Raw genomic sequence first — 16181 nt, 5'->3', positions numbered from 1 at the left:
GTGCATGCATGACTCAGTCAGTCAGTCAGTCAGTCAGGTGCAGATCGAAGGAATTCAACGCTATAGGAGGACGCATGACGTCACGTCAGAGTCCCGCATGATCGCTTTGTTTTCGTTGTTGTCAAAAACATGGAAGTGAGACTAGACGGTCGGAGGAGATGAGATGATGTTCATGACCCCGCGACGGATTCACTCACTTTTCCAACATCAATTCATGGCAGCGACTTTGATGATGATCACCGAGAGTCGAGAGAAGAAGACGCGCGGAGTTTTTTGTTGTTGCTTTCGACCAGAGTGGCATCAATTCACCCAGTTTTAGTTTATGAAGCAAAGAAAGGCGAAATCCTTTAAAGCCAGAGCCGAGGAAGTGTGGACTCCTCCACTTAATTCTCCCGTTCTTTGTCTCACAACACTGCCACGTAGGCCTACTTGTTTTTAAACGCGTCTGTCTGTCATCACGGCGATAATGGACATGTACGGCTACGACGACGGGGTCTTTCTGGTCAAGAGATTAGAAGACAACGCAGCTGTTGCTGAAGTGACGAACATGTCCGACATCATAGCCAAGGCGAGCCCTGTCCCGCACGGCTGTGACAACGGAGCGCTGACGGACAGGTTCGGGGTCCTGGTCCAGGGGCTGCTGGCCATCGTCGCGTTCAGCACGTTGATGCGTGAGTAACATTACATATTGATGGGTAGGGGTAGTATAGCTATGCTACGTCTCTAAATGTTTTGATTAATTGAAAACGGTGGGCCCTATACTCTATTGTAAACAAATGTAATGCTTTTATGGTGTCGTCCACTCACAGTTAACAGTTTTTGTATTGAGTTGTGCTTCAAATGTACAAGGCTATACTGTAATTCTGCAAACGGTTGATAAATAGCCTACTTCAATCAATCAATCCGACGACTGTCTGTCTCTATAGCAGTGATTCTCAACCCGTTTAATTTCAAGGACCCCCAGTGAATTAGTCTACGGACCCCCATTCAATGGCATTTCTATCTCTGGGACCCTATTGTAAAATAAATGTTAACCACTGCCACTGGCCTACAGTGTATATCCTGACAAATTTCTGTTGTCTATCTTATTTATCTTAGCGTATTCAGCAGCTGTTATTGATATTGAGTGGTGTTCTAAAGTAGCAGATATTAGCGACGGAAATGGAATCTAAAAAGTCCACGTGGCGGTTTGTTGACGTTTAATTGTTCCATAGGCCTACTATATAGGAGGAGGCCTCCTATAGTATGCTGTTGCAGCAGCACACCAGCCTATTGTGGCTTGTTTATCATCACAGCTCAACACAGTGACAATAGGCCCAATGGGAGGGGTGTCAATGTCAAATCTTTTGGCAAAGGATGGCGGGGGCCATATTAGAAAATATGAAAATACGTTACCTAGCCTATACTGTAGACCCCACTGGTCCCAAAACTTTCCCAAACTTTTTCATGTCAAGGACTCCGACCCCCAAATCTACACTCATTAGCCCGCGTACCCCCATTAGAAAATGGAAAAGAGAAGGTTTTTACGAACAGTGATGTTCAACCATTTCAAGGATCATTTTCATTTAGGAAGCATTTTAACAATACAAATCTATGGGGGTGCCTGCTGGCACAAAATATTGTCAGATGGGGGTCTGCGGCCAAATACATATTCATTGGGTGTCCTTGCGGCGTCATTCAAAACCCTACACGGATTGTGCAAGAACCAGCTGTGATTGGCCTGTCCGTCCATCCATCCATCCATCCATCTTCAACCTTATCCGTAGTCGGGTCGCGGGGGCAACAGCTCCACCAGAGTGCTCCAGACTTCCCTCTCCAGAGCAACATTAGTGACTTCCTCCTTGAGGATCCCGAGACGTTCCAAGGCCAGTTGGACAATGTATTTCCTCCAACTATATGCCTTGGTCTGCCCCGAGGTCTCCTCCCAGTGTGACGTGCCTCAAGGACCTCCCTAGGGAGACGCCCGAGAGGCATCTTAACCAGATGCCCGAACCACCTAAGCTGGCTCCTTTCCAGGCAAAGAAGCAGCGACTCTACTCCGAGTCTCCCTCGTGTGACTTTCACCCATATCTCAAAGGGAGATGTCAGCCACCCGTCGAAGAAAACAAATTTCAGCCACTTGTATTCGCGACCGTATTCTTTCGGTCATGACCCACACATCATGACCATAGGTGAGAGTATATAGGAACGAAGATTGCTCGGATGACAGAGGGCTTTGCCTTCTGGCTAAACTCTCTTTTCGTCACAACAGTGCGGTACAGCGACTGCAATACGGCCCCTGCCACTTCCCGGCTGATCTCCCTCTCTGTCCTCCCCAGTCTCTGAAGAAGGTCTGTGCGTGAAGGGAGTATTCATTCGCTCTATATGAAGAAAAAATCACAACCGTGTGAAGTGAGGGGCGCTCTTATCATCATACATCCCCATGCATCATCACATACTGGCCAATCAGAATGCCTGTTGCCACAAATTTACGTCATATTTGGCGGACATTTGACCTAATTTCTCTTTTCATTGTCGATGGCAAATATGAGACGTGTGGGGACAAGATGACGTAGATCTTCCCTTCATTGTCAATGGTATTTAATATTTGTAGCAGACATTTTGTGGGGACAAAAGCTGTATAAAGGAGGGGCTACCGCCTACAGATGACAGATACCGGTACCTATTTTGTTATGATTATGTTCGTATAGACAATATTTTAGACCAATAAAAAAGACTATATAGCAAATTTCCCACCCGTCCACCTCGGCTGCCGGACTATAATCTTGTCGGTTTTGTTCCCTGGTGGACGTTCAGTCATCATTGACAAATGCGTATGACTCTACTGTGGTGGCACGCAAGCATCTCCCTGTGTCATTATATGGAGTCACATGAGTAAGTTGGCACAGGACGCGATCAATGTTGTGCTGTGAGAGTGAGTTAAGTGTGAGGCATTTGTGAAAGGCCAGTGTGCAGCCGTTGTGATTTTCATCAGCTAATCATTGCTTCCAGAGTTCAGCCTAGTCATTGCCAAATAGCAGTGCAGTATTTTAGGATAAGGGCAGACTGTAAGTAAGAGTGAGCTGGATCAGTGAGCTATGACCCCCACTCAGTTACTTATTTGTAGACCAATCAATTTTCAGCATTCTCTCTCTCTCTCTCTCTCTCTCTCTCTCTCTTGCTCTCTTATCTTCTCTACCCTTTTCTATCCCTCTTTCTCCCAGTGGTTCTCAACCAGTAGTCCAGGGACCACCAGTGGTCCTTCAGTTAACCCATTTAGGCCTGATGTCGAAATAAAAAAAACTTTCGCTCTGAAAGAATATATACCTATTAAGAATTGTGCCGCATTTTTACGATTTTTCAAAAATAGCAGACCTACAAGGGCGCGCTATGAGCTTGTAGATCTGCTATTTTTCAATAGCTAAATTATAACATAATGTTTAAAACACCAAAATGGGTTAAATGATGGAGAGTTGGTTAATGGAACCGTAGATATTTTTAACTCTTGAGAATGTAAAATGAAACCAAATTGACCCTACTCTAGAAATATGTTATTGTTAAATCTGCATTATTTATTTTACAAGAAGTCTACACAAGTATAGAGTATGTAGAATAATTGTTATTTTGATCAACGTTTGCCTGTCATCTCTCCTATATGGCGCCACATCAATACAGCATGGAATTGTGGAGAAGATCTTATCTCAACATCTATAATATAGTTGTTGAGATGAGATCTTCTCCACATTATATTCTTTAGTTTTGGGTCTGAGAGGCTAAATCTCATCAAATGGCGTGGTCCGTGGCTCAAATGCTAAATAAATAATGGACCGTGATATGAAAAGGGTTGACATCCACTGCTCGATTTTCTCCCTGCCTCTGGATGCATGCAGGTTATGTATGCGAACTTGTCTTCCTTGGCCGCAGTGCATGGATCTGTTAATAGTTACACCACATTATTTATGACCAGCCGAACGTTAGAAGAGCCCTCAGCCGAGGACATCGTGGTGGTATGCAGAGACTCAGATCCTTGCCTGGCTGTACATGTACAGTACAGTACAGTACAATACTAGCCTGGCTAATTAGCCAGACTATTATCACACTGTCGTGCAGGCAATTATTTTTTGCCAACGGCTGATTCACGTCTGGCTTTAGCCAGGCTAGTACAATACAGCCCCCCTCCTACCCAGTACCCCCACAGTCTTTGTTTAGACTGCTCTTCCTTAAAGCTATTTTTGGTAATTTCCTTCCATTGACTTGCCGTAATCCTTGTCTTCCCTTTTTATGCTGATAGACATTGGATTTGTGTGCAGATTTGCTGCAGCTTTCCCTTATTCGGTTATTCCTAAATGCAAGCTTTTTTTCTCTTTTTTTTTGAGCAACCTTGCTGAAATAGAAAATATGTTTTGCTATAGCAAACAGCCTCATAGCAGAGATTGCAAAATGCTACAGAATTCCCCCCATTCCATTCTTGTGTAGCAGCCCCCCCCCCCCCTTTCATTCCACCACCATACAAATCGTGCGCGCGAGCAAGTGAGTGTATATGTGTAAGATCATGTTTTACCACATGGCAAGTCACACTTTGTGACCTTGTGGGAGAGAGTAACAGTGGGTGTCTGTGAACCAGTTCTCTCCGAGCCTCCAGCAGGAGCCTGCTGAGGGAGGAGTGTTGTCGTGGTGGTGGTGGTGGGGGGGTGGTAGGATAGAACAGGGGTGGGTGGGGTGCGGGCATTGGTAGTGTAAAACAAGGGCAATATCCTGTCTAGGCTTTCCTCTATCCTGGAGCTGAAAGAGAGATAAGTCTTGCTGTTTGGGTCAATACAAAGACACTGTATAGCATTTTATCTTTCCAAGGCTAGCATTATTCTTGCACAAATTATTGATTTATTCTTTTTCTCTTTTTTTTTCAGTGAAAAGGTTTAGAGAGCCTGCACGTATCAGACGACCATGGCGGATCTGGTAATGTTCTGTTCTATTCTATTCTATTCAGTGTTGATTTCGTCGACTGATACAATGACGAAAAATGTTCGTCGACTTTTTAAATATATTGACAATTTCGTCAACAAATAAGAAATCACACCCGTGTGAAGTGAGTGGTGCAACTCCGTGTGGGGGTCCCTGGAAGTTCCAGACCTATGCTGTTTTCGTGCTCAGACCCAGCCAGCCACCCACCCAGCCACCCACACACATAGCTCCGTAAGGGAGTCGTTGCACCGCTCAAAAACTAGACTAAAATGTTAGGAAGGGACTAGTGGACAAGAGATCCAGTATAAGTAAGACACAAGTCATTTTACACTTGGTTGTATGCTGAAAATAGCCGATCTTACAAGCTCACAACTCGCCGCGCTGTGACCTGTGTGTGCTTGTAAAATCAGCCATTACGACAGCATCAAGCCCCGCCAAAATACATTTTTGTCGACTAAAATGTCATGATATTTAGTCATTAAAACATTCCGGGTGACTAAAATGTGACTAAAACTAAGTTTCATTCCAAAAACTATGACTAAAATAGAAATTTGCTGGCAAAAACAACACTGATTCTATTACATTATGTTCTGCACACATTATGTTCTGCTTTGAAACATTTCACTTGTGTTTCTCGCAGGTTTTTTGATACATCGAAGCAGGCTATCGGTGCTTTGTTCATCCACTTTGCCAATGTCTTCCTGTCCACTCTCACCAAGGAGGACCCATGTTCACTGTAAGTCACTCATCGGCCATTTAGTCACATTATTACACAAGGCGTTTTGTGTGTGTGTGTGTTTCTTTGTTTTGTTTTTTACCCATTTTTTTTAATTTTTTTAATGTTTTACCCAAGGTACCTAATGAACTTCCTGCTGGATGCCACCCTGGGGATGCTGGTCATCTGGCTGGGCGTCATGGTGGGGTCCAAGGTGGTGGAATACAAGCAGTGGACGTTGCTCACCTTTGGAGAGTATGGTGAGTGTGTGTGTGTGTGTGTGTGGGGGGGGGGGGGGGTTCAGGGCACATCTGCTCAGCGCAGCCTGTTGACGAACAGCTGGATGTTGGCCAAAGAACAGGCGGCCACCTGCACACTGTCTGCTGCTGTTATTACAGCAGCCTCTCTTTCCTTGGAAAACGAACAGTGCACTTCCAGCAGAGGCCGCTGTGACACAAGTAAGCACTTACTGTAGCAGTCACTCCAGCTGCAGCCTGAAAAACACCCTGGTATGACCGCTGAGTTGGGATTGTGTTCGAGCTGCTTGCAGCTCTCATTGGTTTCCGATGGTTCTCCTTGATCCCTGAAATGGTTTTCAATACTGTGCGGTTTATCGTCCTATATATCCTTTTATTTTTCTCATGACCAGCTCATTATCGTGGCTCAAGTTTTGATGGATTGTCCGTACATTTTATTTATTTACACAATGCTTCTGTGTCCAAGAGATATTTGGCTTTCTATGTGATGTTTTTATTTGTCTTTGCTGTAAAACTGCTTGACTTACTGTGGCTATATAGCTACTACAATATTAATAGTTCAGAGATAACAGGACATTGTAGGTCGTTTCCCATCTTTCTGTGATCACTCTTCACAGGGTTCGCCCTCTGCCTTTTTGTCCTTTTTTTTCTGTGTTATGACAGACACGTCCCTCGTGTGTCCTGGGATGACACTAGGCCTAGGAGAAGTTAAAACAAACAACAAGCACACAGACCCCCAGGGCATCCTTTTCGTATCTATATGACAAGCGTGGTGGCAGCGGTGGCCGAGTGGATTGCGGAGCGGTCTAGATACCGGAAGGTCGCCAGTTCGAATCAGCGATCCGACACGTTAAAATTACCACCGTTGAAGTGCCCTTGGACAAGGCATTGAACCTCTACCATGAAATGCTCCATGTGGGCCTGGCTGTAAACAAGTATCTGATGCTTAGTCCAGTTACCCTTGGTAAACTTGATTTACCAGAACGCATTTCTTCTTCTTCTTCTCTTGTGGTCTGTTGTGTTGTGTGTGTGTTTTGTCTTTTGCATCAGGTGACCCTCCTCAAGCCGCGGCGTGGCTGGGCCAGTGTGGCATCTACCTGCTCATCATGGTGCTGGAGAAAGGTGTGATCAGCCTGGTGCTGCTCGTTCCTGGCTGGTCCAATGTAAGAATGCTGCACCACTCAATACACATGTCTCAGTTATAAAGGGTTTTTATCTTTTGGCAATTTCAGTTATTAAAGGACCACATATAGTTAGTGGATCGGGAGTCGAACCCTGCGACACGCCGTCAGGCTGGCTTAGCAGCCTAGGTGCATGGGACCGCTACACTAGCCGCCCGGGCCTAGTTAGTGGTCTTTTCATTGTCTTTTCAGTGGTATTTTCATGTATTGTATTTGTTAAAATGCATGTTAAACAGCTCTATATTCTCGCAGTATTTAAAAATATATATATTAGTTTATTTATTTCAACGCAACAAAAATATCAAATACATGTTAGGAATATGATGAATAGGAAGTTTTTCTTATTTTTGCTTTTATTACTGTGGTCAGTGGTTTTAGTTTGAAAGCGAGAGATGCAAGTCATCACACATGACAAGAACAGACAAACAAATCCAAGATAAAAAGGAGAAGAAAGGAGTGTTGACCCTTTGATTTTAATGAAAACATGGAGACAGAGTAAATGTATTCACATGGCTGTTGTGTGACATTTTGATATCATATTTGTTTATATATTTAGGTTCCCATTAACCCTTGCCATAGTAATAGCTATGCTTCAAAGAATCAAAGACTAGCGTCATCGGCGTGGAGAAACATGAAAATATGCGTCAAAAGGCGCAATTGGCGCCGGTTGATGTAAGAGCCAGAAAAATATTTAAGAAAGTGTTTTTGTCACTAACTACTGTACGTAATTGTATGTGTTGCATAACATTTTCTATGTGTCTTTCCAGTTGCAGGAGGTGTTGCTGAGCTACATGGCCAACCCTCAGCTGGAGCTGGTCATTGTCATGCTCATCGTGCCCTTCATAGTCAATGTGAGTTCCTGTAGATCTAGAGACTAGGGGCTCCAATTTCGTCGGCGCCATTACCAGAGACGCGGCCCGCAATTCAGCTGCTGCCCGAAAATTAAGAAAATAGGAACTTATCGATTTTTAAAAATTTGACAGAGTATAGAGATTGACTACTATACAATCAAATAAATCTGTATACAAGATAATTTCAGATTTCAGAGAGGGAGGGAAATACTAAATTAACTGTTAACAACATTTCGCGGGTTGGTAAAGGGGCGAGTCGTTTGCTATTCGTTTAAATATATGCAGGAAAGTGCAGTCACTGTTGGTACTCTGCTGCACACAAAACAAAGCTTTAACTTAGGTACAAATGTACAATTATGTTTGCGGGAGCTATTCAGTATGTTGCTATTTATTTAATGCATATATTTATTGGTTTTGTTTGCATAATTGGTTTGTTTACAGCCATTGTATTTCAGTTGATTCGTTTTACAGCTAATGCTTTTATGTTGAAGGTGATGGGCAATTTGGGGGCACAGCTGGGTATATTTTAACTGATTAGGACACAGCAGCAGTCAGTGAGCACCATGAGGGTTTATGTTTCTTTTTTACCAGCGTCTAGCAAACCTGCTTTACCATCCTCTTTTTGCTGTATTGTCCTTCTGGAGCATAAAGCATAAAAGAGGATACATTAATTTAACACAAATGGCAAATTATTCCAAAATCATACACACACACACACACACACACACATACAGTACTCAACCTAGCTTTTGGCATTTGGTGGTGGTGAATCAGCTTTGCTGACCAGTTTATTTGTCTTTGTGACGGCCGCCATGCAGTCCATCATGTTCTGGGTGATAGACAGTCTGATGATGAGGAAGTACAAGACGATGAAGAACCTGGACGACAGCTGTGACAGCGACGTGAAGAAGGGCGACTCTCTGCCCTGGATCAACAGCGACGAAGCACAGGTAAGAACCAGTCACATCCACGTCCATCCAACTTTTAGTCATCTGATTTCTTTTTAGTCTTGGTCTAGTTTTAGTCGGCAATATCGTAAGATTTTAGTTGACTAAAATCTACAGTTTATTTTGTCGACTAACATGTATTTTGGAGGTGCCCTGATGCCTGATTTAGCGCTTCGTTGCACTCTATCTATCTATCTATCTATCTATCTATCTATCTAGTCGAGGAACATATTTGCGTCATAGTTCTAGTCGACTAAATCAACACTGCGTCCAGGTTGTGGTTGTACTCCACCTTCCCAACACAGCACAGTCAAGTGAGCTTGTTTTCTTGGGAAAAAAAGTACCTCATCTCCTGGGTCTGCATACCGGTACACTATGTCAGCACAGACTATGTTTAATCGTTTTCATATTTCTAATTCAATTATATACGATATATGTTCTAATTTGTACAGACCATTGATTTATTTACACCAGCTGTTGGATATTGAATTTAAACTTTGAGGCCATATGGCCACGCTCTCACTCACCGACACGGCTTCAAAAAGATGGAGAGATTGGCCTAAAGAGACTTCACAACAGCCACCCATTACTAGCTTCACTGCGAGGTTGCGGGGTTGTGATGACAAGCGAGCAGGTGAAACCAGAGCACTAGTCAGTTTTGTGGAAGGAGAGGGATTTTGTGCACATATTTGCGTAACCTTGAATGCTATATTAGGAGGCTGGCCAAAAAAAGCATTATATCAACTGTCCCAAATAATGCTGGCTCTAAGCACAGACGCATGAACAGCACACACCACTTTAACACTTATGTCACCAAAACCTGTGAGTTTTGATTTATTGTCGCCAATGAATGATGAATGAAACGATATGAAGGACTATTCTGATGTGACAATTTTTGTGCAGTTGCCCTTTCATGATTAGAATGATCACTTCCAGCTAGTAAAGAGAATAACAAAATTCCGTTCCGGGGGGGAACTGATTAGATTTTGACCAAATTAGATTTTGGTCAGTCATGCATATCCCCCCTCGTACGAAGCTTACTTGTGGCTGTCACGTCCTGCTGTTCTTTGGCTGGCAGGTTATTTGCCATGGGGAAGCTAGAAAAAATTAAATCCTAACATACCATGGCTAGCCACATCCAGCCTGAAACGAGACGGTGGAAATAAGGCATTAGACAAGTTTGTTAGATCAGTGGTTCCCAAAGTGGGTCCGGGGACCCCCAGGGGTCCTTGAGGGAGTTCCAGGGGGTCCCCAGCTAAATGATAGTTTGAAACCTTTTGTACACTCTCAGAGTTAAATTCACTTTGTTTTTTACAATATAAATTGGGGTCCCAGAGATAGAAATGCCATTAAATGGGGGGTCCGTACACTAATGCATGTCAAACTGGGGGTCCTTGAAATTAAATGCGTTGAGAATCACTGCTAGAGCCGTAAAAATCTTCTCCTATGGGGGTCCCTGGCATATCTTTTCAAATGGGGGTCCATAATAATTAGTGTCAATTTGGGGGTCCATGACATGAAAAAGTTTGATAGAAATGAGTAAATAACACACTAAAAGGATTAATGAATAGCTAAAGTGGCGTCTGACTCTGAACCTGACTATGAAGTTAAAGGGATAGCTCAGAATTTTTTAACTTAAGTTGTATGAAATACTTGCCATTAATATAGTGGTTGCAACTGTATTAATTGATTGCCCGAGTCCCGTGGTGGGAGTTCTGCTCTGGTTTTGGTGAATATTAAGTAGTTCCGGTCAGAGCTCGACCTGGACCAGATGTGCACCAGACCCCTCCACGGAGCCCACCTGCCTATTCTCTGTCTTTTTCTCTCTCTGTCTACTGTCTCTCGGCCGCCCACCCTAGAGTCGGGTTCTGCCTGACGTTCCTTCCTAAAGGGGAGTTTTTCGTTACCATTGTCGCAATATTGCTTGCTCTGGGTGGATCTTTGTTGGTTGTAAAGTGTCTTGAGACAACTTGTTGTGATTTGACACTATAATAAAATTGAATTGAATTGAATTGAATTTTGTGGGGGCACTGGGGCCACGCATTAAAAGTAAATTAATTCACAATAATAGTGCCATTATTATTGTTGACCTAAAATATTAGCGCAACTTTCATTCAACTTTGACCCCTCTATCACACACACCTATTCTTTGGGCGTAGTGATATGGACACAAAAAACGTAGTTCCGTGTGATGGAGAGGGCTCAAAAATGAACGAAAGTTGCGCTAATATTTTAGAATTAGAACAGTACAAATGACATTAGTTTTGTGAATTAATTTACTTTTAATGCGTGGCACCTGGCTTGTATCCCCCACAAAATGACCGGAACTACTTAATATTCACCAAAACAAGACTCGGGCAATCAATTAATACAGTTGCAACCACTATATTAATGGCAAGTATTTCATACAACTTAAGTTCAAAAATCCCAGAACTATCCCTTTAGGAGCTGTTGGGGGCGATATGTTGATCTTGTGACCAATACACTCTATAGTAGTCTAGAGCAGTGCTTTTCAACCCTTTTCATATCAAGCTCCATTATTTATTATTTGCCAGTTGAGCCACGGAGCACCATTTGATGAAATTTAGCCTCTCAGACCCGCCAAAACTAAAGAATATTTTGTTATCGCGGGATACAATTCCATGCTGTGTTGATGTCAAGAGTTAAATTATTGTGAAACATCTTTTATTTATTTTTTACGTTTGCCCACTATCCCTCCTATGCTACCACAGTGTAAATTTCATTTTACACTCAAGAGTTAAAGATCTAATAAGTGTCCATTTGGTTACCATTTCATACCATATCGTTTAGCTGGGGACCACCTGGAACCCCCTCAAGGACCACTGGTGGTCCCAGGACCATCTGGGTGAGAATCACTGCTCTAGCGTTCCTACTTTGAAGCATGCATTTGTGCAGGTAATGTGTGTTGAGTTGTACAAATGTGTGTTAGAGTTTGTAGTGTACAAACGGAACCATTTGGTTCCATTTGTACATTCTCAGAGTTAAATTAACGTTGATTTTACAATATAAATTGGGGTCTCAGAGATAGAAATGCCATTCAATGGGGGTCTGTAGACTAATATGCAGGTCAAACTGGGGCTCCTTGAAAATGAAATTAAACGGGTTGAGAATCATTGCTAGAGCCGTAAAAATCTTCTCTTATGGGGGTCCGTGGGCTAATTAGTGTCAATTTGGGGGTCCTTGACATGAAAAAGTTTGGGAACCACTGATGTAGTGGATATAATGTGCAAAGTGACGGGAGCCATGAGGCAGAGTTCAGAGAGTACTGCATCATCTGCTGGCCTGCGCTATGAAGAGAAGGGATCGCTTTTGAAGTCATGAAAGCTGAAGTCATGAAAGCTGAAGTCATGAAAGCCGCGGTTAGAAAAGAGGGGTCGCTCCCACCGAACAGCCTCACAACGCTGCATCTCCCATGGGGACTAGGCTGTGAAAGTCTAATATGTGTGTTTTTACTTGAAGAAAAGACAGCACTTTAATGTGAGGAACGTGAGAGCGCTGATGCTGATGGTTATTATATACACATGAGCACCCTGGGGATGCTCTGCTGCACCTGTTTTTTTCTTTTTCTTTCTTATTTTTGCAGGGGTGGGGCGGGGGGTAGCGTGCACACACACACGCACACACACGCACACACACACACACACACACACACACACACACACACACACACACACACACACACACACACACACACACACACACACACACACGCACACACAAAGGTTAATGTAGCCAATTGACATCTGACCAAGAAAGACTGAGTCAGACACATCTCTGGATTCTACTTGTCCCTCTATGCTGTGCTTCAGCATTCCACCATTTATCTTCCCGTTAAGATAAGTTGGTGGTGGTAGCTGTTGTTTCTTTATTCTTCATTTTGTCTTCTTCCTTTTTGTGCCAGTTCTATGCTCCCTATTGGAAGGGCATGTAAAATGTTGTCACTCATTTTTTTTCACCGCCCTGTGCTTTGGAAAGCGTTTCCGTTCTCTTGTAACTGTGGCAAACGTGAATCATTCTGCCAGGCCTTGCGATAAATCTTTGGAGGAAAAACGTCAGTTTGCATTTGTGTGGTGCTTTGAAAGGCGAGAATGAATGGTATTGTAGGAGTGCTCTCCGCTATGATGAAATTTTGCTGAACGGCGGCTCCTGACTGTCTTGGGTCAAGTGTTGGTTTATCTCAAATGGTGAAACTCTAACAGACTCGTCCTTGTGATGCATACAATCAGGATAATAGCCTCCTACACAGAAGCCTGCGCGTCAAGTCTTTCTCTGTCTCTTTCTTTCTCTCTCCCTGTAGAGTTACGACAAATTGAATAGTGATTTGTCTTGGCGCCTTGTGCACGTGCACATACACACACATACACTTCAGGGTCAATGGCTGTGCCTGTGACTGATTGGCATGTGAATTGGGAGGGCTGTTCTTCTCCCTCCGTGGATCCTCCCCAACCTCCCACTGGCTCTCAGCCAGGCAGCCACAAATCATCCCTTCATCCCCGGGAATACGAGTGACATTTGGGATCCATTTCCATGCACTGATGTGATGGAAAGCAGAGCAGAGCAGAGCGGAGGCAGGCCACGAGAGCATGAGAGAGAGAGCGAGAGATGAAGATAAGAGAAGGCATTGATTAGGATGAGGTCGCGGATGGAGTTGTTGGTCAAAACTGTGTAATGTACGTAGCCTTCTCTTGTTGTTTGGCCCATTTGTTGTATAGCTGATGGCATGGAAATTATGATAGGTTGGAAACGGGCATAGAAGTTGTTAGAAGCGTGTTGGAAGTATACATCAGCTTGCGATTCCATTCTGCTTCTTGAACGATGACGATCTCGTCCAACATTTTGGTTTACAATGCTGTAAATGTTAATGTAGTTATGGGATCTTTGCTCGCAGCCTGGAGATTGTATTCCAAGCTTTGGAATGAACGGGGATATTTTTTTTTACGGCTTTGTGATGGAAATGCAAAAGTCATACGCACGGCGTGGCCAATCGCTTATTATGTCTGTCCATGCATTCATCCGTGTCCCTTTGGCCCCATATGTGTGTGTTTGTCTCTTTCTTTGTCCACCAACAACATGTGGTGTTCCTGTCACCTCCAGGTCCTGCTGACTGTAGACACAGACGAGGCTTCGGAAGGGGAAGAGGACCAGGACGGTGGCCCACCGGTCCCTCACGTGCAGTGCTCGGGAAGAGCCCTGAAACCTAGTTGGGTGGTGGTGTGAGTCGACCAGGTGAATCAAATTGAAACGCATGCAAACACACACTATTCTGCAGCTTCATTATTCCAATAAATATCGAATACATATAATGATGATTAAAAAAAATGCAACAAGAAAAGACCCACTGAGAACACAAGTCTAGATTATAAGTATTGTTTTAGTCTTAATGGAAAGCACAGTCTGTTAATAAAACGCGATTGAGCATGACACCGGCGTCTTTACAAACTGCCAGGACAGTACACGCACAATGGTGGGTTACTCCATTATGTGAAAACGGTTCTGCTCAATGATGCATTGTAAAGGCAGAAGGTCAAGTGACTCTTCCTAAGTGTGTTGGTATTTGAAAACGGCATTAACAGGGGGGAACCTTAAGTTTCTAAAAAATTAAAGGCACTAAGGCAGTAATAAATCTGTCCTTTGTCAATGGGGATTTTTTTTTGGGGGGGGGGGGGGGGGGGGGAGTGAGTTGATACCACTAAAGAGTCATTCATCGCATATCAAATTTCCAAAGAACAGCGAGATATTGATGCATGAACGCTTCAGAGCTACAGTACCTTTTTAATTGAGGTATAATTATAGACATTCCTGCACACTGCTCACCAATGGTTCTATGAATGCCTGGTCGACCGTTTTTTGCATTGCCCTGATTTGCGAAAACCACTGAACAGACGTCAGCCATGTTGACTTTAGGTCGTCAAATCTTGTGATTGCCAATGGTCACAATGGACGAACGACAGGGAACAGTGGTTGGTCAAAAACAGGCTGTTTTTAAATATATTATGGTTAATGTATGGAAATATGTTTTATTTTTGTAATGGTAAAAAAGGCCAACTCATTATTTCCTTAATCTGCAATGGTTGGTAGATTGTTGTGATTCATTCAGGGGTAGTCGAGTTATTCTGACTTATTGACGTTATTTATACGTATTTGATTTGATAGACTTGATATATTGTGCTCAAATCTGTGGTAACAATAATGGGATAAAACATGTTTTTAATGTTTATATTACTTTTAATATGTCATAGCAAAACTATTGGCGAGAGGGGGGAAAAAGCACTACAGTAGACCAATGAAATGTGTTGATGTTTATCAAATATCTGTTTCAGATTGTATTATTTTGTATCCGTGTTATTAACTTGTCCAAAGAATTTCTGCTCAATTTAGCCACCAAATAATGTTTACATTATGATGTAGGCTATAGCAGTTGGAGAGAGTCTTACATTTGACATAATCTAGTGTCCGTAACGTACTTTTATTTTGTGTCCACAAGTGCATCGAGTGTTTTTACAATAATACATGTGGCGGCGTATGTCTGTTCCTCTTGTGATGATGATGATGATGATGATGATGGTGCTAAAGCAGACCCCATCGCGCCGCTGTGCTTCTTAATGAATGTATCTCTTTTTTTGTACTCTGTGCTGTGCTGAATAAAGAACAGTGACACACACTTTGGCTCTTCTGGTGTCAAATTCCTGCAGTGGCCCCCAACCCGGGGAGGGAGCCCGGCGATGACAGACACTTACGCACAACCTGGAGAGAGCACACCTGTGAGGGCAGGGCAAACAGCCCTGTGACCTCGAGCTGATGACAGGGGAGACTGGGGGGGTTGGTGGTGTGTGTGGCCATCGGTACTAAGACGCGCAGAAACTAGAGGGTTTGCTCTCCGCCTGGCTTTGGTCTCCGTGGTGACCAGGTGTGATCCCCAGCCGACAGTCGCCACTTTCATGACATGCTTTACATCAGTGGTACTCACCCCCCCCCCCCCCCCCACCCCCACCCCCAAAAATAATAATATTTGATCTGACCCCCTCCCATCACTTGGAATAAGCATTGAGGCATTCCATTTTGACCCGGTTGCACATATAAATGTTGTGAGGCATTGTGAGCTTGTATTTTTATTTGACAATTTGGCCAATGTTTGACCAATTTTATTGTATGGTTTGGTTTGTTCATTACTTTTGATGCAGTTTTTTGGGGGTATTAAAAAGGTGTCCTTAAATTGTCACTTCAATGTCAGATGGACAACCCCCCCCCCCCCCCCCCCCATCATGTGG

General features: G+C 43.4%; 1 protein-coding gene across 1 annotated transcript; it reads left to right on the top strand.

Moving 5' to 3' along the window:
* Positions 1-15574, top strand: tmem110l (transmembrane protein 110, like). Its single transcript, XM_080757113.1, has 8 exons — positions 1-671; positions 4887-4935; positions 5582-5677; positions 5795-5916; positions 6964-7076; positions 7862-7945; positions 8764-8895; positions 14008-15574. Exons 1-8 carry the CDS (start codon positions 467-469, stop codon positions 14128-14130), a joined length of 924 nt encoding a protein of 307 aa, XP_080613239.1. The 5' UTR covers positions 1-466; the 3' UTR covers positions 14131-15574.
* The last annotated feature ends 607 nt before the right edge of the window (positions 15575-16181 follow it).

The sequence above is a fragment of the Protomyctophum bolini genome (genome assembly GCF_963924005.1).
Source record: "Protomyctophum bolini genome assembly, chromosome: 23".
NCBI lineage: Eukaryota > Metazoa > Chordata > Actinopteri > Myctophiformes > Myctophidae > Protomyctophum > Protomyctophum bolini.
Note: the sequence above shows the minus strand (reverse complement) of the source record. Positions and strands in the feature narration are given on the sequence as shown.